The sequence below is a fragment of the Meleagris gallopavo genome, chromosome 5 (assembly GCF_000146605.3).
Source record: "Meleagris gallopavo isolate NT-WF06-2002-E0010 breed Aviagen turkey brand Nicholas breeding stock chromosome 5, Turkey_5.1, whole genome shotgun sequence".
In the NCBI taxonomy this organism is placed as follows: domain Eukaryota; kingdom Metazoa; phylum Chordata; class Aves; order Galliformes; family Phasianidae; genus Meleagris; species Meleagris gallopavo.
This window is the reverse complement of record NC_015015.2, coordinates 54,349,256-54,374,713: the sequence shown is the minus strand read 5'-3', so window position 1 is coordinate 54,374,713 and position 25,458 is coordinate 54,349,256. Positions and strand designations below refer to the sequence as shown.

General features: G+C 39.8%; 1 protein-coding gene across 4 annotated transcripts in view; it reads left to right on the top strand.

Annotated features, from left to right (window-relative positions):
* KIAA0586 (KIAA0586 ortholog) overlaps positions 1-25,458 on the top strand; it is a 72,247-nt gene that overhangs the window by 42,392 nt on the left and 4,397 nt on the right. For 3 of the 4 annotated variants that reach the window (XM_010712083.3, XM_010712080.3, XM_010712082.3), the window contains 2 exons: positions 1,926-2,065; positions 6,827-6,908. In XM_010712083.3, the coding sequence (XP_010710385.1) occupies positions 1,926-2,065; positions 6,827-6,908 (222 nt within the window). The remainder of the gene's footprint in view (positions 1-1,925; positions 2,066-6,826; positions 6,909-25,458) is intronic. The other variant, XM_010712081.3, reaches the window with a different exon arrangement.

Sequence of the window (25,458 nt, the reverse complement as noted above, 5' to 3'; positions counted from 1 at the left end):
TGTAATAAATTTAAATTTGTAGCTTTCCTATTACAGTATAGAAATTCTTTTTTTCCCAGGTGGGTAACTGAAGCAGGCATAGTGGATTGTTCGAGGTAGCATGGAGATACTTTGCTATGATAAAGCAGGGAAAGTAATTCACTTATTTCCAGTTGAAACTAATGCTAATAAGCAGTGATTAATCCTTCCTCTCCTTTATCCTTCTATCCTAGATTCTGCATTGTTATCTGAAAATACCTGGAATATTCTGTACTTGCTTAGTTAACCTGCTGCAAACCTGTAGAAACAATGTTGTTGAAAATGGATTTACAAACAAACTAAACTGAAATCATTATTAAGCTGTAATATCACAGATATGATTGCACTGATGCATCAAAAGTTTCATAAACTGAATCGTTCAAACAGTTATTTTTCTTCTTTAATTTCCACATCTATGAATTTGACAAGAGAAATGTATCTCACACTTTTAACCCTTCACCACTAGGAAATAGATTGAAACTGAATGTGTTGAACAAATAGCCAAAATGATCTCAGAGCAGTAAGAGTGTTTGTTTAGCACTGAATGGGTTAACATTTTATCTGCTTATAGAGAGTGTTAAGCTAGCTGATACCTGATATTTTGGACCAGCTACATCACTGTCAGCCTGGAAAATATATTCTGGAATGTTATACACTGCCAAACTTTTACTTGAAAGTAGTTTGTTGAATGCTTTTTGGATATTTATTACATGGTACTCCTTGGAAAAAGATGAGGCGATGTTGCCATCCCTTCCTCCAACTCACCTGTTTAACAATGGTAGAATACAGTCATCATTAGTGATCAAAATCAACCTGCTGTGATTTTCTGATAGTGCTTAGGATTGTATGGGTAGCTGGCAGACACCAATAGACACCTGTCTATTGGGGATATTTCTTTCTTATCCAGGTAGTTCGTGGCTACATCTGGCATAACGTGTTTGTATCTATGCAACGTTTATTTGTTTTTTTTAATAGCTGTGTAATTTAATTCACCCTGCCTGCTGTCTGTCCTGTAAAATTTTGTTTAAAGTTGATGCTGCATAAGAAATAATCGATCCTTAATGGGAAGATCTGTGATTATTTCCACTTTTCTTCCAAATTTTCTGTATCTGCCCTCTGGTTTGCAGGATTCCACATCCTTCAGTCTAACAAAAGTCAGGACTAGGAACTATATCCCGATAGCCACAATGAGAGTCCAACATTTTATTTCAGAATGATGTTCAGGGATAAAATGAAGTAATTGTTATACCCCTGGGTATAACAGTTCATGCTTTTCACCAGTGTCTCTGTACATGTAACCCTTTAGTGGATTGCTCTGTCAGAATGAGTCACTTGCTGATACATCTTGCAGGAATGCTGGGGACTGTGTGTGTATCATCATCTTCAGTTTTATGACTTTTTTATTATGGTAACAATGTCAATTTTGGGGATGTTTAAGGTATTGTGTATTAGGTGTATAGCAGCATCTTGATTATCAGTCTTGCCTTTATAAATCTTTGTTTTCAGTGCCTGAAGTTATGGATATGAAAACCAACATGCAAATGAAATGTGACACGTAGTCTTAAAGTGAACAATAGCTACAGTTACTTAAGCAGTAATTGTAGTTAGACTTAAAATTCTTTTTTTGGCTCTGTATGATAGCAGAAGGCTAAAATTAGTTCATGATCTATCAGTATATTTTTCATGAAGATGCTTTTCACACTTTCAGACTGCAAAAAATGGTAAGTGCTGCATTATATAGCAAATTATCAGTTGAAGATAGAATATATACAGGTTTCTTTTCATTCACGAAAAATAGTGAAACTCTTCCCCATACTTGTGGCAAAGTTCATTGAGCATCTCATGGTTATGGCCATGTTAGAACAGATGACAAACCTTTTTTTCCCCTCTTTCTTTTTCTCTCTCAGCAGAAATTCTTGGAGATGCCGATACAAGTCATGGTCCAATGCTTGTGGCTGAACTGGAATCACAACCCATTTCAAATCCTGTTCTGCAAGCTGCCCAGCCAGCCAGCAGAGTGGCATCTCTCCCAAAGGGTCCCTCTCAGGTAAACTCAAGGAAGCTTTTCTGTCACTGGTCAGAAAGTGCAAAACAGAGCCTAGGAAAATAAATGTTCATGTTTAATGTGAAGACTGTCACAGAACTGATGTGTTTGAAGTGACACACTCAAGTGAGAAGCTGAAGTCAAAAGTATACATGTGTAATAAAAAATGATTCTGTGGTTTTTACTGCATCGGAATCCAACAATTTACTTTCTGTTAGGCTCAGCCCGCTTTTTCCTTTTCGATACCTCCTCTCTGCTTTGCAAGTCTCACAGGACCTAACAGTATACAAACTCAGTTAAGATGGGTATTCTAATGGTACAGTACTTCAATTACAGGAAAATAATGTGGGAAATTCATGGGAAAGGAAGTAATAGTAAGGGTTTGGTCCTTCTCATTGTAAACCAGTGATTTAGCGTTTCAGGAGCTTTGGCTGTCATAGCAGGGGGAGGATTGGAAAGGCAGTAATGATAATGTACTTTACAATACTGGAAGGTAGAGAAAGATTCTATTGATCTCTGCTTGAGACCTATAGAGTTAATCCTTCGCTACTCATTAATATGAGCTGTTACTTAGAGATGGTGGTTTTCTTGCTAAGTGAATGTAAATTTAAATAGCATGTGACAAAAGCCAAAAATGTTGTGGCAGATTGCTCTTTAATATATTAAGCTTCACAGTGTGCTTGAAAGTAATAATATACTTACTATGGTTGATGTGTTTATGGATGCACTCTGTCCATTCCTGATATTCTATACTTAAAACAGCCAAAAATATCTTATATTTAACACTCCCTGGTTTTATTTTTTTGAGTCTTGATCTGTATTATGCCGTTGGCATCCAAGCAGTTCTTAAATATGTCATCTGATGTGATGTGTTGCATCTTCAAAGAGGATTTGGCATGGTATATGACCTTCACTTTGAGATCACCAGAACATATTATTTTTTTGAATAAACGTTCACAGGCAAGACTGAATTCTGTTAAGCAGCAGTGTCTGCTGGGGTGAAGTTTGTATCTTTGTTATCCTTTGGCTAGCCAAAAATAACAGGCAGAGATTGTAAGGAGTACGTTTCCTTCTTTTTAGTACCAGATAAGGATACCGGTGATATCTGCTTCTCTTAACTGAAGAATTAGCTGATGTGATGGATTTTTGTTTTCCTGGGTACAGTCAAATGGAAGTACCATGAGTAAGAAGACCCACGTTGCATAGTCTCACATGTGCAAGAAATGTAAGGTGATCTGACCTAGTCTCTTTCATAGAGAGAAAATGTACATACATTTGTATATTATCTCATCTTTAGAAACTTCGTTTTGCATCTGAACCCTCAGGCTGTTGTGGTTTTTCTTGCCTGCTGGCATATAAAACCCACCCTCCCTCCAAACCAAGCAAACAAATCCACAGTTTGTGTGTGTGGTTTTGTTGGTCTTGTTCTCTCCCAAATAAAATACTATCTTCCTAGATGTGGGTGTTCCTGATAAAAGGCTCTAACTCAATTTTCTCATGGGCTACGTTTCTAGCTTTTCTATGATGTTTACTCTGGTTATCAATTCTAGGTGTACACATCTGCCCTGCGTGGGGCAAAACCATGCTCTGTGAGAACTTCACTAGATTTGTGCATCCTTCTCTACTCTAGGTAGTAGAAAAGCTTGTTTCAACATCTCTTATATAACCACGTAACAGTGATGAACCTCTTGCCTGGTTTCTCTTAGGGATGTATCAGATCTATGACTGGATCTGCTTTGTTCCCAGCCTGTAAGAAATAGGTTTGTTTTTCATCTCTAAGCAGTGGGGTGGTTTTTTTGTTGTTGTTGTTGTTTGTTTGCTTTTTAAATAAAACTGTATTAGCTATGTTTGAAGCAAGAAGAACGATCTGTTTAGAAACAAAATGAGGTTTTTCATAATGTTTGTGATTGGCTTCAGAAAATACGTATTTCAGGTGCCATCCACCTGGGCCTGGAGTTAGTAGAACTTTATTCTGATTTAACTTGGAATGTTCCTCCTTGATGCTAGGACTTACAGTGGCAAAACTTGGGCTGTTTTTGTAATCTGTCTGAACAGGATCTTTGTTTCAGAAAGGACAGCAGTGTGGAGCTGCCATACACTTGCCACTTCTTTGCTACCTGTCACAGGTGTCTGGGTCAGATTCTGACCAACAGAAAGAGCGTTATATTTTTCATGTGGAACAGCAATGTCTTTCAGTCATGAAAAGTGAAATCTACATGGTCACTCCAAAATAAATGGCTTAAGTCACACAGGAATTTTCTTATCATCCCAAATTCCTTGGCTGCTCTTCCATTCTGGTGCTGGACTTTTGTGAGATTTATATGTGCTTTTAGCCACTGTTAGACAGGATGTCAGTCTAAATGCGTCTTCAGTTTGACCCCTTCTGGCCATTCCTTTGTAACATTACAGGAATTAACTGCTGTTTGTGGCCACTTTACCCCCACGTTCCTACTCTAAGAAGCAACAGAATGACTAAGATGAAAATGGGCTCCTCCTGTTCTAGATAAATCATTTTGTGCTCATGGGAGGGACATGAGCATTGAAAATTATATTTGTATGGCTAAACATTTCAAAAATTATAAACCTAAATCATTCCAAATCCCCAATTTGTTGTTAGAAAGTCAATTGCAAAATACTTCCATAAGTTTTTAATGTAAGTGGATATGTTTTTATGCAAACTAGGTGAGTGGGATTATCACCTTTGTATTCTCAGTAGCTTTCATTTTTAGTATTTCAAAATAAATAGCTTTTTTTTTTTTTTTAAACATTCCAGGAATTCATAATTGTAGGTTACGATTCTCAACTTCTACTTGCACCTCGGCTCAGTTTATAAGTTTTTAAAACAAAGCAAACATTAAACTAAAACAAAACCACTTCAAATGGACACTTGCAAATATATTTTAATATCTACATTTAATGTTCTGTAACATTGGTAGCCTTCAATCACATTTCCATGCAACTTTAAGGTGGACCTTCCTGCTTTCAGAAAATGATGTTTTCTTCCCTTGTCTGCTTTAAATTGTGAGCAGAGGAGGTCATGGTGTGTAGAGGTGCCTGAGTTCATGCCAAAGCTTGAGGAATACTAGCTTGATCTCAGACACAAGTATATTTATTTTTATTGACTTCAGCTCACCTTTGTGCTGGTGAGGATGCATTTGTGCTTGTTTTAGGAGGAAGTTTTTCAGCCAAAGGGTGGTGAGGCACTGGAACAGGTTGCCCAAGGAGGCTGTGGATGCCCCATCCCTGCAGGCATTCAAGGCCAGGCTGGATGTGGCTCTGGGCAGCCTGGTCTGCTGGTTGGCGACCTGCACATAGCAGGGGGTTGGGACTGGATGAGCACTGTGGTCCTTTTCAACCCAGGCCATTCTGTGATTCTCTGATTCTGTGACTGTTACAGAGATGATGTGCTATCCACTAATGTAGGATTCTCCAACTTCTGTTCTCTGAGGAGTGTAAACGTGTTCACACAGCCAGTGAGGAACAGAGAGTGACTGAATGCTTCTTCTTCTATTCCTTCTGATTCCTGCAACACTGGCTTACATGGTCATTAAATACGTGACAACTAGTATCATTACTGCTGATATTCTCTTTATCATAGGAGATTGGTTTTGGCTGAAAGGAATGGAAAACCTTGATTGCATGGAGACATCATGCTTATTGTTTGCCAGACAAATATTTTCATATTTTCATCTATGTTTTTGGCTCTCTCCCTTTTGGCTTACACTATACAAAGTTTCTCTTAGGGAACTGAAGTATACTTTTCCTCCTTTTTAGCTTTTGGGGAGAAGAATACTACTAGTACTTGGTTATCAGGTCTTCAAGATAATGCCCATGCTCTTGCTTCTCAGAAGTCAAGCAGCAATTCTGTCCTATCCAAAGGATCCAAGTGCTCAATCCAATATGCAGAAATTATGATCTTTCTCATGTTCATCCTTCTTTAAGAATCTTCATTTAAAAATTCATATTAATCTCTAATAGGAATAGAATAACAGAATAAATCAATTTTGACTGTCCTAAAGAAGGCTTAAGTCTTCTAAGCCTCTGTGCACCGTTTTGACAGCCTCAGTCCCTGCAAAGAACATGATCTCTATCCCAGCCAAAATCAGGGTAACTTTCTTTGTATTTCTCATGTTTCCTGTGTATGTGTAATGGAATGTTTTTGGGATGCACTTTCTGTTCCAGATACATAACACACAAGAAGCGTATTTGACCAGTGTGATTTTTCCTTCTTGGCACATGCAGTGTTTGTTGCTGTTTTCCCATGGGCATTGTTGCAGACATACATCCTCAAAAGAATGTAAGGAAAGAAGGCAGTAAAATAATTTTTAAAACAGTGTCAAAGAAGTATGTTTCATACTTAACACATGTTTTGCAGCCATGTACTGAAATCTTTAGTTTTCTTTTCTCTTTCAACTTCCCCTTTTTATCCAGTAGGTTAATACCCACAGTGAAGTCTTGGGTATGGAAGAAAGCCAGAGAAATCCTAAGTTCTCTCAGCCACATTCTTTGAGTAGGAGTTAAAGGACTCTCCTATGTCTGCAGGTCTAACTGGCACTTTGCCATCATCTTTCCGGAGAAATTAGAGTTGCAGTCAGCTAATTCAGATCTGAATTCTTTTGAAGCTGAAAGGAAGTAGAACAAGTGCATAACCTTTAATGAATCTTTAAAAACCTCTCTGGATATTTCTTGAAGCTCCGCATAATTTTACTGTGCTTTTAAATGAAAAGTCAGTTTTCTAATACGATTTTAATGTATGCTACATAGGAAGAAAGCCAAGGAGATGCACGAGTTGTGCGACCTCGAGTTGTTCATGTGAGAAGGAAGTCTGAAGAGATGCAAGAAGAAGGTAAGTTGTGCATAAGCAAGCACAGTTCTTTCAGTTAAACACGCTGCTTTTAAATGTTGTATACTCATGTGTAATGAGGATCTGACGTTTTAAAAGTTGTTTTTGTTACTGTGAAATTCCCAAATTTCTACAGGTTTGTATGCAGTTCCGTATTCATAGTTTTGGTAATTGCTGGGGTGCTCTGAAAAGGTTGGAAAGGCAGCTGTCTGTAATGTCATCAATGGATGCCCCATCCCTGGAGGTGTTCAAGGGCAGCCTGGTCTGGATTAAATTGGTTGGTGGCCCTGCCTGTGGCAGGGGGTTGGAGCTTCATGATCCTTGAGGTCCCTTTCAACCCAAGGCATTCTGTGATGCTATGAATCCTTGACATTAAGTCTTTATTTAAACTTCTATTTGCCAAGGGCTTTACAATGTGCATATGATGTTGTCAACTGAATCGTTAATTGCTCTTAGTAAACAAAGTACTCATAATGCAGTGATGGATGGCAACAGTTCACATGTGTGAAAATGCAGAGGTACTGGAGGCAAACTGAAAATGAATGCAAAGTGTTAGGGTCATGCAAATGTGGAAAAAATAGATATTTTCAGTGTTAAAATGGCCTGATTTAAAATGAGTTTCAAGCTAGCATGTAACAGATAGTGACTTTCTTTTCTGAGGGATGCTATTATCAATGCATAACCCTTCTATTTCTAGAGATTATTTGACAGTGTTTGTTAAAAGTATTATTGACATCACATGGGAATGTTTCTTACTTACTGTTGTTCGAGACAGTGTTGGAATAACATGAACTGTGCATACCTCTGAAATACTTCATTATTTTAGCAGATAATAAGTTTGTGGAGGTGGTAAAATGAGATGTAGCAGTTTTAATCTTAAGTGCTGAGAGCAGGAATCTAAAAACCTGCAGGTTTGCTGCACATGCAATTATAATTACCCTTGTGTAGACAAATTCTTCCTGCAAGCCTTTGTAAAATCATTCTTTGAACTTCTTTCGTTTAGTTATTTTAAAAAAAAATAAAAAAAAAACATCCAAGAGAAGTATAATTCTGATGGAATTGTTATGCTTCAACTGTTTGTAAGTGGGAAGAAAAGCCCTCAGCCAGCGTTATGGTCATGGGACTTGGAACCTAATTGCAAAACTGTGGATTACATATAAAGAAGAAAGGTATGAGTAATGTGAAACTTGGCTTCTATGCACAATTAGGGGGAAAGCTCCCAGAACTGCAGTGGCACACCTTGGTGGGTGTATATGGGACATTTATAAGCATATGTTTTTAAGCTAGTGGGTAAATAGATTTTATTTACTAAATAAAAGAGTTAACCTCCTCTTTTTAATATTGATGGAAAATGTGACAATGACTTTTTCTAATAGGAAGAACTGTACTTTTCCTCAGCCTCTCAGAAATTCAGAATTGTTTGAGGAAAGTGAATTTCCAATAAACCTCTAAATTGCAGAAAAGGAAATCGTGTAGCACATCTGCCTTCCTGGATGAATTCCTTTCCCAGCTTCAAAAGCAGTCTTTCTTGCTAGTGGTTACAGTTATGTCTTTTTTTTTTTTCCTTCTTCTTCTCCACCACTTCCTGTTAAGCATCAGAGAGGAGGAGGAGGGAAGGGTTGGGTGGTTTTCCTAAACACTGTACTTCATGCCTTTACACCCAGCTTTGGCTTAAAGCCCTACCAAGGCAGCACTTCTGGTCCGTATCTTTGAGTCGAGCATTGGAGGCAGCTGGAAATGGAGTAAAATATTTTTATCACATCTGTTGTTTCCTGAAATACTTATCTTTAAGAAATAATAAAGAAAATTACCTGTACTATAATAATAGAAATTATTTGGACCCAGTCCAAGTTTAGCTGTCAGATGAAAGCATTTAACCACAGGATGGCAGTAGTCAATTTTCTTCGCAAGGAACGCACCGAAGAAGTTGATTTATATACAAGGATAATTTAAATCTCGTTTGTAATATACATATTTAATGAGCCCATAAAAAAATCTAGAGGATTTGCAAGTGGAAGCAACTGTCTGTCAGTTGTAAGCACAGAAGGTCTTGTCTGTGCAATCTTTACCACGTTGAACTTGATCAGTAAAAAATTCGAGGGCAAAATTAATAAGAATCATTTGAAAGAAAAAAGAAAACTTGCAACTTGATAAGTATACATAGGTTTAAGTAAATACAAGATCTTAAAATTAAGCACATCTGTTACTGTAAGATCAAAGCCCCCTGTTTGCTAAACTTCATGTCAAACAGTTGCCTTTACTGAGATAGCAAGGGACAGTGAGTATCTGCTTGCAAGTGGAGAAGCATTCCAGAAGCAAAATCATTTGGGTCTTGTTTAAAGTTTAAAGGATAAGTGGTCATATCAGTATTGGAGTTCAGAAAATCCAGAGCCCTGAGATGAAGTGTGAATTCAGAGTGTGACGAGAAAAGAGAATTTGTTGTGGACTTAAAATTTGTTTTACGTAACTGATAAATACGTGACGAGATCTGATTTATCTTCTGCGTGTGGTCACAAGTACATGCAGAATAGAACTTTCTTTTGTTGTTCAAAAATGTTCTGTGGTCTACAGCGAGCATGTGTTTGTACTGAAAGAAAGTTGATTGATGTCCTTTAATGAAAGTTGAAGTTCAGTAGGACTGTTAAAATATCATGCCTGAAAGGATAACGTCTCCTGAAAGTTACAATTGAAAATAAAGCCAGAATGCATTATTAATTGAAATGTGTGCCTTCTCTAGACATAGTGGAGACAGTGGTTTGAAAACATATATTTGTAGCATATAATATACATGCATATGTATTTCTGGCTTTATAATAACCTTTAATCTTTATACCAGTCTTTCATATATCTCCATGAATTTAATATGATAATAATTGTCGTGGTTAGCAAATGCACATATTTCCAGAATACAAGCATTTTTTGGGTTTGCATTAACATAATTGAGAGTTCTTAAATTAAAATGAAAGAACAGGTGGCAATGCTTGGCTGCAGAGCGTTTTAACACTTGAGCAGCTCAGAACGAAGAGGTAAATGTTTCTTAATAATTTTTCTGCAGCACAGTCACAGAATGCAATCTAGAGAGCATAACTTCATGATAATAATTCCTTTTTATCTCCAGCTAGTGAATTATAGTCAGGCAGCCATAAGTACATGGGAAAGTAATATTGGAAAACAAAGCAATTGGCGCTGTTGCCACAGAAGGATTGCATAACTGTTGTGGAGGAGATGATCTGTGCAATAAAGGAATTAAGGGGGCAAGAAGTCATTAAACAATGATTTAAAAACAAACAAAACAACAAACAAACTTCCAGAGTCACTGCTCAGTTCTAAACATGGCCTTCTACTTTGTTCACGCTGCCATTGTGCTGCACTGAAAATTGTCACTATTCCAGTTGAAAATTGTCAACTAAATAGTTTCTTGTCTCTCCTCGTCGGCCTGAAATGGCTTTGAGTTAGGTTTGGGGCTATTTCTTCTTAAAACTACTGTGGTGTGAGGCAAATCTCCAACAAATGCTTCAATAAGAAGGAAGAAGATGAGGATAAGGCCAAAGATCTTAATTGTTTTCTTGAAACTGGAACTCTTTTGGTCAAACTCCACAACAGTTCTACTGAAAGTTTACTTTCTCTTTAATACCCTGATGTTTCTTTTTTTGGACTGAAAATCTCTCAAGATTTTTGCTCAAGACTGTCCAAACCACCCTGAAAATAGCAGCTAGTGAAGCATAACAGAGCTGTTCTTTCATGCTGTAGGCAGAGTACCACCACAACCCAAGAAGTAGGAGTAGTTTGCATAGCCTACATTGTTCCTTGAATTCGACTAATTTCTGAGATAAAATCCTGGAAATTACAGTTATGAAACCAATTAGGTATAATTATGGCATTTGACAATGTTTGTTCTGTGGAGTTTTGTGTGTTTTTTTGTTTTTTTGTTGTTTTTTTTTCATGTAGCTCTTCAGAACTCTTTGTTTCTGGCCTAGTTAGATTCCTGTTTTTCCTATACAACTACCTCCCCGTGATATCGGGTAGCTCACTGCATTAATTCAGTTAATATATTTTATATTCAGGCGAGTCAGGAAATGCAAAGCTGCGTTTCCCATGGAAAATCTGCCTTTTCTGTATGTAACCATTGGCTTTTGGGTAATCCACGTGGCTTAGAACACCATTTCTCAAACAGGATTCATTTGCTTTTTCTGCATGTGTGACCACAGTAGTTACACAACATTACAAAACAAGCAGCTCCGTAGTAAGAAAGCACTTGGCATAATATCTGCACATAAAATCCTCAACAGCCACACGTCACAGTTGCTATTTTGAATTGCTGTGAGTAGGTATGTGGCTGTGTTACAGGACATGGAGGACAGTAACTTTGAATGGCTTTGCTTTTGTAAATATTACCTAGCTGTTAAGTGCCATTTATATCTACGTTGGTTTTTTTTCCCCACTGAGCTGTCTCAATTATTTTTCAGGCAAAAGGCACTTTAATTAATACAAATAATCAGAAGAGAAATAGAAAATTAAAAAATATATACAGTTTATACTGGAAAATGACCAAGTAAGCTTCTATTGCTTTGCAGCGTGAGGGTTTGTTACTGGCTGACTAAAGAAGATGCTCTCCTCTGAAGTTCATTTCCCCACAACATATTATCTTTCCCTTCTCACTTTGATTTACATGCATTAGATTTTTTGGTCACTTTGGGATTTTCTCCAGCTTCTGAGAGTTCTCTTACTGCGTGCCTCCTTAAAAGGCACAGAGGTGCCAGGTCACTTCTTCTGACCTTGTGCTGAGGTTTTTTGCAGTGGGAAGCGCATGCAAAGGCAGAGCCTTTTCAGTCTTCGGTGTTTGTGCAGATGATGCCTTATATCCATCAAGTGCTCTGCACAGCCTTGTGTATGTTCAAGTTCAGATTTGCTTATTTCTCACTTTTGAAGGGATATTTATGCTTGAACTGTGCACATTTTGTTGAGGTTTGGGATGTGTTCCTGTAACCAAGAACCTCCTTTAGTCTGTATGCAGCAGAAGGGGTATTCACCAAAATTCCAGCACCAGATGGGGCTTTTCTGGCGAAAGGGAAAGAAAAACTTATTCAAACTCACATCATCACTTCCTCTGGAGCCTGTGAAACACTTGGACTTTTACTTGTCTTTTTTCAGATTTACTGGTGCTCAATGTAAATATTTGTTATTTTCATCTGATCCTCTCCTTAAGCTTAGATTTTAAAAGATTGTGGGTGATCTCATCCTGTGGTAACCCTACGAGTACATTTTATGTATCATGAACTGAAAGTTTAGGGCACTAGCAAAATCAAGTAAGAGTGGTGTTTCATTTGTGCATGGGGTTGTAATGTGCTGGTAATAATGGACATTTCATACTGGGAAGCTGGAAATCCATGGAGCTGCTGCATCAATCATCCAATGCCCCTTCCAGATTTTGTATGTCCTTTTTGCCTCAAAGTATCACATGGTACCCAGTGTGGCACCTGAGAAATGTGCTGTCCCTATCAATAACAAGCTTTGTTATTTCTTTGTTTTGTTTTTTTTATCTTTTACTCTCGTTGATGAGGCAGATTCTAGGCAGAATTCTCTATAAATGAAAAGTATCTCTTGGTGCTGTATATCCACTCCTATGCGTTTCTATCTGAGGGCCCAAAATTTCTATTTCCATTCTGGCTTTTTACCTCTGATTTTTTATTTTTATTTTTATTTTTATTTTTTTACCAGCTCCACTTTCCAGTAGTATAAATCCACCTTTGGTAAGCCAGTCTAGGAGCAAAGAGGGATTTCATATAAGTAGGTTACAGCAGCTTTGCTAATTTCCCTGGTGCTCATCCACTTCTTTTGTGCACGGTTCTCATGTGGTGGTGGATCTGTTGGAGATGCCATGCACGCCAGGCAAGGTGTGCTCCTGACAGCAAGTATCAGATACAGTCTGAGATCTCCTGGGCACTACCACCAGGCTCTACTGGGCTCCTCACCAGGCTATCCAAGTTGTTGTGCCAAAACAGTCTTTCTCACAGCCTGTGGAGGATTTGTAAACACGCTAGGATCTGACTGAAGCAGCTTTGTATTGTGTATTATGATTTGTGTGCACTTTTACAAACTTACAGTAATTGCTGTTGCCTTCATTGTAAAGAGCAAAAAATAAATACACACAATAAACCCCCTAAATGGGCACTGATCCCACTGGCACTGATCTTGAGTAACTCTGAATAAAAGCAGATGGTAGCAAGCCGACTGGGCTGACCTGCTTTCCCCTTTCATACAAACATTGCTTGTATAAATGGGGGACACACACACACAAATTAATGGGCTCGGGCAAGCCACCTAAGGACAGAGACTCCCCATGTACTCAACGCTTACGTCAGCCTGAGGGCTGTTTCCAGTTAGCTCTGCTCTGGAGGGAGAAGTTTCTCACAAATTAGTGGTTCCACAGCTCTGTGCCATCGTTTAATAAGAAGGAACTGATGTGCATCTAGAAAGTAAGCACCCTGAGCTGCTGTGTGGCCTGTGTGTTGCAATAGGTCACAGCGGATAATCAGAAGAGTCTCTCCTGAACTTGCTGCTCAGTTGAATACAGAGCATGAAGTCCCTTAACACACCACCTTCTACTGTCTTTATGTTGCAGAGAAGCATTAGATTTGCATGGTCTTGCAATGCTTTAATTCACATGCCTCTTCTTCAGCAGGAATGACAAATTTGAAGTCAGATTTCTACTGCGTCTAAAGATGCACCTCAGTGTGTTTTTACAACAAAATACTTTCTGAAGAATGACATTAAAAATAAAGAGGGAGAGTGAGGTTAGATGTTAGGCAGAAATCCTTTACTTGGAGGGTGGCGAGGTCCTGGCACTGCTGCCCAGAGCTGTGGGTGCCCCATCCCTGGTGGTAGCCAAGCCCATCGATGGGCCCTGGGCAGCCTAAGCTCCCAGCCCACAGCAGGAAGTTGGAACTCCGTGATCTCTAAGATCCCTTCCAATCCAAGGCATTCTGTGATTCTGTGAATAGTGCTGCTTTTTACTCAGCAAAGCATTTGCTTGGGGTTGCTATGTATGCAACAGCCTCTGGTAGAGATCACAGCCTGGAAAGGTAACGTTCTGAACAAGGTGACTGCACCCTCAATCCCTGCAGTTTGCAGCCTGGTACATCAGTGCCAGCTGTGTCAGCTGGACCCGCTGCTGGCTCGGCAGATACACTGTAGTATCTCTAAAGACTGCCTTCCTGGATGGGGTTAACAGGCATTTAAGACAGTCATTTAAGAAGGCCTCTTATCTCACATTTCTTTTTCAGTGTGAAAATTGCATTTCTTTTATAAAAAGCTTCGGTATCAGACCAGGAAGTCTTTGAGGCCGGTGACAAATTGCATGGATACCATATGGTGACAGATGAAGACAAGGAGTATTACAAACACATATTTCAACTTGAAGAAACATTTACAGCACGGCAATAGGAGAAATGTAGGCTTTCTGTCCTCAGCACACACTGTGTTTGTTTTATTTTGCTGGTTGGCAGGGAAAGCAGATGTTGCCCTTTATAATTTAGTAGCTTGTGCGTGGCTGAGGGCAAAGCAACAGAATGAACAGCTTCTGCTGTCCTGGTTGCACTGGCTGTGCTGATCTCTGGCAGAGGCAGCTGGACACCCTTCAGCTTTACCTGTTTGTGGAGGGCTCTCGTTTTAGCTTTTTAAAGCACTACATAAAAATCCAAAGGAGCCAGCTGTTTGTGTAGTGCCTGGGTAGAAGAGAAATTACCAGGGCGACAGAGTATGTGCCATGTGGAGGCAGCTTAATGTGAGCGATGAATAATCCGCAGCCTTTGCTTGCAAACCTCTTTTATGAAGGAGAAAGGAGATTTACAAATGCTATCATTCTCAACCATTAAATTTGTTTCGTTTTCTTACTTAATGCTTTGTCAGTTTTTGCACTGCTAACAGAGCAGAGGCATAGCTGTAAAGTTGTTCTTAATAAAACCTACCGAGCCAATAATATGGATACTTAGTTGATCGGTATCCACAAATTGTCAAATCAGTGTCAAATTGCAACATTAGGGTTTTTTTTTTAATTTTATTGCTGATTATATTGTAAGAGTGCCTGACTTGATGGCAGTTCTCATGCTCATGAGCAGTGCGGTTGGCTGGGTATTTTATTCACTTGTTTTTCTGAATCCTCCAGGACTAAGCAGCCCTCCTGCTTTATGCGTTGAACAACGGCCAAGTTTTTCTGGTACCTTCTTCTTGCTGCAGCAATACAAAGGCTGCCTCTAATTAAATACTGTTAAATGCTGCAGATGCTCTTCTCTGAAATACCTGTTGAAAATATGCTTCTGGTGGCTGCGTTTGCAAGGAGCAGTGATAAATAATGGAGGTGGGTTCTGTTTTGTCTGCAGACTACTGTGCTCTGGTTTTCATCAGGAGTGCTGTCACTCAGGGGAAGGAAATAGAAGTATACCTAGAAAAAATTAATTCAGATTGAGAACCTTCGCATCTCTTGTTGTATAGAGACTGCTTTACTCCTCTAATCTAAAACTTTTCTTTTACTTTTAGAGCAGGAATAGCTGTTCTTATGGACAGTTCTAAGCAACTTAAGTGAAAGTTGCAGAGTGTGACACAAAATACACAGCAGGTCAGTGAGAAGCATTTATTTCCCAGTGCCTTGGCTGCAGGAAGGTTGCTGTTTCTCTTTGTGTACAGCACAACTTTGACTCTCTGTTAATGCTTTCTGTTTTAGGGTAGGACAGGTACATATCTTCAGTGCAAAATAATAATCAGCCATGCACAAACAATGGAAACATGCATCTCGCAGGCCACCCAGAGTCTGGGAGAACTTCATTTATGTTTTGGGTCAAAATGACGCACTGAAAGCAGGTTAGACTTAATATGGTTTGACCTGCTGACCTCCATCCTGCTTGTTACAGTAAAGTAATAATCTCAGGGTTGTGCATCGTGGCCTCATTTTATGCACTGTACCTATCATGAAGAGTAGGCAGGGCTGTGTTTGTTTTAAAGGCAGAAAAAGAGCTGCAGTTTCTGTCCCTTGTCAGGCCACTGGATCTTCAGTAGAAATAGAAGGCATGGAATTTGCTGGCGCTTGCTCCATTGCTGTTATTTAGTTTGTTTTTATAATCGTAAAACCATAATTACAGATCTTGAGAAAATTATTTTATTTACTTAGCAGCTGCCATTGTGCGCTGTTATGTAAATCACAATTAATAAATGGGAAATATTTACTAGCTTGTGTTACAGCGTAAATACACCATTAGCTTCTTTAGAGTGCATGTTGCTCGTTTGAGTAATTGGAAGCGATCCTGGAGACATGCGAGCAGCGAGATTACACAGGGAATGCTTGTTTCTGGAGAGGGAGCTTCCTTTCCTGAGTAAAAAAAATAAAAAAAAAAAAAACAAAAAAAAAACCAAAAAAACAGAAAGAAAAGAAATGGAAAGAGTTTCCTGTTGAGAGTCCTTACTTAATGGCCAGGCGGCCATGCTCTCCTGCCCCAGCTGCCTTTACATGCAGCCTTTGTGGAGGCAGTCTCTGCTGAATGCTGTCTAAATCCACTTTTACCAAACTCATTTTTACAAGAGCTAGAAGCATTGGGGTCTGTCTGTGCAGGCAGATGTAGGGTTTAAAGAGATTTTTGCTCCTCTCCCATCTGCTTTTAAATGCAGGGCTAAGACAGGCGGTATCTCTGTGGGTAGAGTCTGATAAAGGCTGTTCTGTTCCTGAGGTCTGTAATCTAGCAGCAGCCTGACGAAGAGATTCCGAGCAAAGTTGCAGCTCTATGTAAAAAATGTGTTCTGACCTCGATATAGATGATGTGAAAAATGAATAATAGCAGCACTGCAGGCAAAACCTTCTCTGCTATGATGTGACAACCCTCCCCTTCATTGGAGGTTTCAAGAATTTGGCTGTGCTCTTGGAAATAAGCCTCACAATTCTGCTGGAGAGATGTTTTAGCTCAGACAGAGCACAGCACACAACGGCTTTGTTAAAGCATTGGCTCTGTGCTTATGGCAGGAAACTGAAGCAAAAACGTACTTTTCTACCTACGATCTGCGCTGGTTGTTTTGAATGCAGCCAAGGCAGCATTTTAGTCCATGCTCACAGGCATGAGCACCCCTGCAGCTAGGAGATAGAAGCAGTTAAGAGAGCAGTTAGCCCCTGACTTTGTATTTTATTACTTCACCAGCTCTTTTTTTAGGACAAACCCTCTCGCTCTGTCTACCCTATGACAGGCTGTTAAATGAGAGCCATCCATTCAACTCTTTAATTCAGCTGCTTTTTGCAAGCCTGCATGGAAAGCGAAGTACTTACAAAGAGTAGACTCCATGCATACCCACAATTGGTTGGTGGTTGGACTTGGCGATCTTGAAGGTCTTTTCCAACCAGACGATTCTGTAGGTCAGAGCGGTATCTTTAGGAGAAGTTTACATCATGCAGCCCTGCTTGGCAATCTGTCAACCAGCAATTGAGCAGCCAGCAGCAGCAGTGAAGCTCGGGGGATGTGTGCTGGAGCTGACAGACCCCGGGATGATGTGATTTCAGAAGGCATCCAGGACGTCTGTGTGTCACTGCGATTTGTAGGTGCACCGAGTTGGGCATCCCAAGTGTGTGTTTGTCCTTCAGTGTGTGTTTGTCCTTCAGTGTGTGTTTGTCCTTCAGTGTGTGCCATCCGACTTTGTGCACGCACAGAGCACCGCAGTGCAGAGCTCACCAGAGAGAATATTCTGGAGCGTAAGCAAAGAAAGTTCAGATGTTTTCAGTCTGAGAGTGAAATTGCAGAAGGCCCTCAGCGGTCTGACTTATTGTGCAATCTCTGTAAGTAATTTGTAATCAAAATACCTTTGCACATGTCACTTTTATATTTCCTGTAATAAAACAGCAAGAGCAATTAAGATTTTGGACCATAATCTTCTACGAGTGTGCTTCTAAAAGGGGTTGGCTTGGGGATTTTTTCAGCTATGACTGAAATAACCAATTTTAGGATTTCTGATTACTTCAAAAAAAAGTTTAATAATAACTATTTTAACAGACTTCCAACTGTAGCCTGACAAACAAAGCTGTTATGTGGTAACATAACTGATCTGGTGTTTACTTCTGAGAAAGTAAAATAAATAACACCACAGAACTCTTCACAAAACTGGGAGAACAGCTGTGCTCCAGTTACCCAGCACATGACCCACTGGGCTTAAAATCAGAATGAATTGGTAAATATGCATCCATATTCATGCAGATGCTTCAGAGTGAGTGTGCCTGATAGCACGCTGTGTGCTGCGCATCTGCAGGGTCGTTCTGACAGAGCTCTGAAAGTTGTCTGTGGTCTTGGCATTCTTCAGGGAATGTTAGATTAATGCAGCCTGCCTTGTCGTGTGATTTTTTGGGGGGGGTTAAGTAGGTGCACGAAGGCTGGTGCTGCATAAATGAATTACACGGAAGGCTTTGGAGGAAGAGGGTGCTTGTAAACTAGACTGAAATTAATGAATATAAGAATTAGAAATCAAAACTTTATGTTTAGTCTGAGGAGAAACAATTCCTTAAATCATAACCACATGGCTGTTTCTTGTTTGCATCAACTCTGGTTGACTGTTATTGTCTTCTGTTAATTCTCTGGGGCAGTGGCCTGACTTTGTTGAATGAGCCAATTGTTTTCCTTTGTGTTGCCCATCAAGTAAGTCCCCATCTGGTTTGTATCAGACTGTTTTCACAGCCAACAACTGCTGCCTTTTCTATATCCTGACACTTAAGGGCCCCATGCTATCAAAGCATTGCTGTGATAGCCTGTCTGGCTGGGCCTATACAGCTGTGCCTTGCAGCTTGAAACTATTACCCAAGTAATGGTAACTTAGAACTTGAACTGGCCCTTATTCCCATTGGTGTCGTGTGTACAGTGAACAGAATACATTTTTTGTTGAACTCCGTCCTCAGCAAGAATTCTTTAAAGCTCTTACTTGAGTTTATGTGATCGGTCAGTTTTTATTTTCCAGCAGTTTCCTGTATCTAGAGGTAGTTACGTGTTCTTCTAAAACATTAATGAGTACAAGACAAGCAATATTTATTTAAGGTACAGTTGTTATTACTTACTTTTATGGTACATTAAAGCTCAATAAGTGAAAATTAAACAAGCAAATGATTCTTAATAGGGACTTTTCTTATCAGATTGAGAATATATTGCCAGCAGTGGTCAGGAAGCTTTCTGAGTGTGATAAACGTGGGCTGTGTGAATCACACTACACCTCGGCTATGACTCTGCTTGCTTTCAAAGTAGCTCTCTGAAAATACAGAGCAGCAAGTCTGCATGAACTTATTTCTCTCCTGGTGGAACAGGGATTGGACAACTCTCTCTAACCTGGGCAGTAAAACTGTATTACAGATTGTATTACAGAACCCCCGAGGGGCCCCAGGCATGACCCAGGCTTTTCTCATCCTAGGAGACAATTCTGTTCTGAGAGGCCTTGCAGCACATGCATTCTCTCCCTTAAAGATGGTTAAAAACAACCTAATTGCATCAAATAACAATGCCATTCAGATGTGATGATCTTCAAGCATTTGGTTTTCTCTGCTCTTGCATAGGCTGTAGTGTGGCATAAGTCTTAGTGAGGGGAAATATGTTCCCAAATGAGTGTACGTATTGAATTTGTAACTATATTCTGGAATCACTTCTTTCATGATAGTCTGTATTGAAGAGAGGGAAACAAAGAGGGACAGAAGGAAAAAAGGTAACAAAGAATGCATTTTAAATTTTTCCTTCTTCTGTGAGTGTGTATAGACAGGGCATGAAAGCAGATTGATTTATCTGAATGTTCCTAAACTTGGGAGTGCAGAGAAATGTATAGAATATATACGTAATGGAAATAAATTTGCTTCAAGTAAGTTACCAGGGAGCCACTAAATTCCATGAGCTGCTTTAAAATCTAATTATTGAAATACCCTTGGCTTATAACAGTAAATTGTAATTACTTATGGACCAGAATGACTCATAGGTGATTTTATTCAGCATTAAGGTTTCGTATAGACTCCCATACACCTGTGGTACCTACGTAGCTAAGTTAGATCCTAATTCTTCACTTGCAAATTTTGTAAGCCCAGGACTTCAGCTGCTGCCTTTGCACAACTGTGTGCTTGGTGCAAGCTCACCTCAACTTCAGGACTGCAGAACTTGTTAGATAGGAATGGTTTACCTCTGTGCTTTTTGTAGTGTTGCACACTGGGTGTGATTGCAACAGATTAGGATTGTTGTAAACAATTGGCTTTATGTCGTTGTCAGTTCTATAGAGGGTTTGCAAAGGTGCTTTCTTAAGAAGCTTTCTGTAATTGCTGTTCCTACAAACTGTAACTAGCTGAATTCAGGAGCTGCAGAGTGTGCAGCCCCACAGATCTGCTCCATTCACCTAACTGAGTCACAACAAGTTGGCACGCAGCACTCACACCACTGCAAGCAGCTGCTCCCATGCATGCCTATTTGAGCTCCTCTTGCTTTCCTTTCCAGTACAGATTTCCCCATACTGCGGCTAGGAATATTTAAACCTAGACAAGTGATAAATGAATTTCATTCAGACAGTTTACGAGCTCTATTAATCATGTGGCCCAAAGCAATGAAGAAACCTACTGGCAAACGGAGTACAAGCCAAGATTGGCACCAACACTTTGGGCTGGGAAGAGTGACTGTCAAAGAGCTGCAAGGCTTTCTAAAGCAAGTTGGCACTGGGGACTACAAAGAATTATCACCATCAATTAATGCTTCAACTTTCGTATATGTGTGTAGTTTCAGAAGAACATCTGCCCAAATGAGAACCCGATGTGAATGGGGCTTACATTTCAGGTTGGACCAGCCTCCGGGCTCTTGACTGAGCTGTAGGTGACCCTGCATGTAGCAGGGAGTTGGAGCAGATGGCCTTTAAGGGTCCCTTCCAACTCAAATGATTCTGTGATTCTAAGTGGTTATGTTTGTGTCCCAGAAGGCACTGCCTGGCTGCTGCTTGAAGACTGCAGAGCAGCTCCAGGGTTGCTAGGAGTTTGTTGGTTTTACTGGTGCTGGTGGGGAGCCATTGGTCACTCCATCTTCCAGAAGCACAGTGTTAGTGGGAGCAGTCTGCAGTGCTTTCTTTGCTTTGTTCAACTGGCAGGAGTGGATGCACGAGCCATTGCAATAAGCAGCAATGTGGGAAGTTAGGAAGGGGGTGTAGTGTGCTAAACTGGTAGCATAGCTGTAGAGCAACGTGTTTCTGCAGTTCATTGAGTCTATTGATTTAAAGCTATTTGTGAGTTCTTTTACAGAGTATTGCAAAAGAATCTTGTTTTATTCTTTCCCGTGTAACAGCCTTTGGTTTTTGTTTTGTTTTCCAAGGAGGAATGCTTATTGTTACAAAGTTTAAACATTCTTGATGTGTACAAATGTTAAAATAGCACGAGAAAGAAAAAAAAATTGCTGTCAGACATTTCCAACTTTCTGGTCCAGAGTATTAGATTGTAGACAACATTACTTGTTATTACGCTGGGTGCTCATTACAAGGGAAGGATTGGATGCCCTTTGGCAGGATAGGGTCTGAACTTTTGCACGTTAACTCTCTCCCAACACATCTACTAGTAAAGACATTGAATGTATTCCTTATTTTAACATAATGCTTATGTAGACTACTGTGGTATTCTTTCTGACCTAATGGAAAAATTATTTGCCACTTAAAATTTCCTAGAATTACTTATTCCTCACACATTTCTCAGAGTTAATTGATTTGCACAAATGTTAAGATCTTCAATGGCCACCTTCTGCTGTTCAACAGAAGTCTTGAAGGGAGATCTTTCTAACAAGTCTGTGGGCACACGTGCTAGAAATGTCTGTGCAGAGTTGCAAAATGCAAAGGGCTGGATCTGTTCTGTCTTGTTTTGCTTTGGGAAAAAAAAAATTCATAATCTTTTTAAAGGGTGCAATTACAAAAATTGAGTAATTGTGCTGTAGCTAAAGGCTTTTTAATATGCCAAATTTTTGTAGTGTTGGTACAGTAATGGCAGTCTTGGCAAACCGTTTCCATATGCAGAATCCCATGACTTTAAAAGTGAAAAATGATCAAAACAAATGCATAAGGTCCTGTGAATATTTATATCTGTAGAATGGAGGATTACAGCTAGGTGACAGTGATCATCTAGATGAAAACACTTGTCATTTGAACAGCTTTTTATTCTTAGTAGATCTTGTATAGATTTTTGTTAAAAGAATGCAAGTAGTGACTTTAGTACAGGTGATGAGTGACTCACAGTGAGAAAATTCTGCCCTGCAGCACTGCTGGAGGAGCTGTGTGGTACAGAAGGTTTTCTCTTTTCTTCCTGATGTCCATCCCAGAGCCTTCATTCTGACCTGATTGCTGCCATGACTGGAGGGAATGTAACCCTTTGGCCAGGAAACCCTCTTGTCTGGTTGAGAGAGAGAGCATCAAGGAATCTTGTCACGTTTTTAAGTGATAGAAAGTAGCTCTTGGCTTCTTGCCCATGCACTGCAGTTTGTTGTCTTACGTTCCTAACAATTGTTTTTAAAAGTCTCCTAGCTGGCCTTAATAGATCAGCTGAGTTAATAGAGCTGGATAGCACACAATGTTTACTAAGCATATGCAGTGCGAACATCACTGCAGAGAACGTGCTCAGTCTTGACCTGCAACACACAGAACTTGTCTGATAAGTACAGATCGCTGTTTGTCTTGAACTATGTGTGCACCCATCCCAACTGCACATGGACAACTGCACATCAAAGGCTGCATGAAAGCCATCGTACTTGAGTGTATGGGCCACAAACAAAAATTCTGAGGCAGGAACGGATTCTAGAGTAACCCAGTAGGTCTTCTAGCAGGTGTGCTTACTTGTAAAGAATGTCACTTCTGGAATTCCCTCACCGGGACACCCATCTTCATTTCACCACAACTTGGGAAGATGCTCATTTTCAAACCCACCGCAAGCCTGATTTGCTGTGAGGCATTATAGAATTTGTTTGTCCAACTCTTAACAGCTTGTGTAAATTATTGTTTAGTTATTTCAAAATAAAAACAAGTCATGGAACTTTTATGAAGGTGCTTTGATTTTTTAACTTGACACTCCTCATGTAGGCTACAAACACTATTATGTCTAGCACTGTGGTACGATGTAGATAAGCTGCAGGCAGTAGTACTGCAATTAATATGTACAGATATGGCATCTCAGAGGAGCCAAGCTTACTGCTAGGTTGTACTGAATGACTCTGCATCCTGAGGGAGGTCTGTGTAACTTCATTTCAGTATTAATGTGAATTCATGCTATTGATTGTGTGAGTCCATTTTCTTATAGAATCATAGAATGGTTTGGGTTGGAAGGGACCTTTAAGGCCACCCAGTTCCAACCTCCCTGCTAAAGGCAGGGATATCTCCCTCTAGACCAGGCTGCTCACAGCCCAATCCAGCCTGACCTTGAGTGCTTCCAGTGAGGGTGCATCCACAGCTTCTCTGGGCAATCTGTTCCAATGTCTCATCACCCTCACCATAAGAATTTCTTCCTAATATCTAGCCTAAAACTACTCTCTTCTAGTTTATAACCATTTCCCCTCATTCTCGTGCTACCTGCTCAACCTTCCCAATAAAAAGTTCCTCCTCCTTGAGCTTTGTTTTGCTTTGCTTTGACAGCTGGCAGGAAAATGTCTTTTGGATCCCCAAACATGAAGGTGTGAGTAACAGAGCTGTATATTTTGGTTTTATATGATTACTTTCCCATCCACTCACCTTTAGATTTTGCAGAAAATAGAAAAAAGAAAAAGATTAATATATGGTTTTTAATGATCACTTGTCAGATTTTTCCAATCCCACCAGGTGTTTACCTGGGGTTTTTTGTGGACTGAGAGATTGCTCCCCGAAAGCCATGCACAAGATACTTGTTTTCGTGGTGTTTCTGTACCAACAGTGGACCTCCTCCTTCTGCTGTATGTTTGTTCACTGTCTCTTACCTCTGAATAAAATTTGCTGTTGCTGCAGGTCTACTGCAGATGACCCCTCCTCTCCCTGTTTTGCAACAAAATGGTTGCAATCAAGAAACAAGCAATGCATACAAGTTACAAAATGAGTATTCATTTTCATGTCCCAAAAATCACAGGCTTCTGCAAGGAAAATTGGAGCTGACTTTTCTATTTCTTCTTTGTATTAATAATTACTGCAGTTATGTGGAAAGATCATTGCACATCTTCTGGAAGTGAGTTGCTGGGAAACAACAGCAAGAGTTGCAGCCAGGGAACTTCATTGTTGAACAGTGAGATATTGTACAGCACAAAGTATGTCAGATCGAAGGGAGGAGAGTAGAATTTAGTCACCAAAAGGAAATATTTATTTAGTAAACTCTGCAATCTCATTCCTAGATGTTTTTGGAGCTGCTTTCTGTCTGCCCTTCCCTACCGGTCTCCAACAACTCCGTTAGGATTTTGAGCAATCTGGTTCTAGTTTATTTTATGTATTTCTAGTTTTTGTTCTGTTTAGTGTTACTATTGGTGGGAATATAACATGTTTTGGAAAACCGCTGAACCTTGAACTCAGACTTGAGAGGAGGAAAAATCATTTTCAAATATTCTGCTTTGTAAAACGTGTTCCCTGCTTCGCCCGGACCCCACCCTCCTGTACTGACTCAGGATCTGATTTATTTCCTTTTCCCAAATGTTTATAAGCAGGATATACATTGGAGTTTAAGCAAACAAACAAAAAAGAGAAAAGAGTGTGTGTGTCTGCATGTTTATTTTCTGTGTATATGTACACACAATTTCCATAAGTACACTACACCATGTGAAGATGGAATTTGCCAAGTTTAGGTCAAACCTTCAGCTGAACTCACAGTATTGAGTTTTCTATCTCCTCTGGTGGCTGTAGCCCACTTATTTGATTTTATGAGTTGGCTGAAGTTTTCGAGAATGAAACTGTGTTTCCAGCTCAAGCAGTAGACTCATGCTTTTAGATCCAGACATTTTTTGGCTCAAATCCTGCAGATATCAGTCCATTTCTGTAGAATATCTGATGTGTTTTAATTGTAAATCTATCCCTTTCGTGTAACTCAGCCCTGGAAATTTGGCCTCAGTTTGCCTAGAAAATTTTCTGTTTGTCATGAAAGCATTTAAGTTATGGATGATCTGTTTTTGAGCTAGAGAACAAAACTGCTTGCATTTGCAGAGCATCTTGTTCTCTTGCTTTTGTGTTTCTAACTCCATGGAAGCCAGAGATCTGACCTGCCTTCAAGAGCCCTGTGGTAAGCAATGCATTCACGCAATGAGATCACAGTCACACGTGCTTAAACATTTTTGCTTCGTTTTTGGCTGAGCTGGGAAAGGACATCTTCTCCGTACTAGCATAAATGTGCATATGAATTCAAGGTGGAAGTGGGCCAGGGCTAGAAGAGTGGAGGACCTGTGGTTTCTAATGAGGGGAGAATAATCTTGTCCAAATGGCTGGGTTATTTCAGAAACCACTGATAGCTGAGCTCCCTTCTGAGAATGTTGTACTCTTTGCCATCTTGATGCCATCTGACCAGTTCCTTACCATACCAACTTTAAACTGTAAAAGCCATTAAATTCTAGAA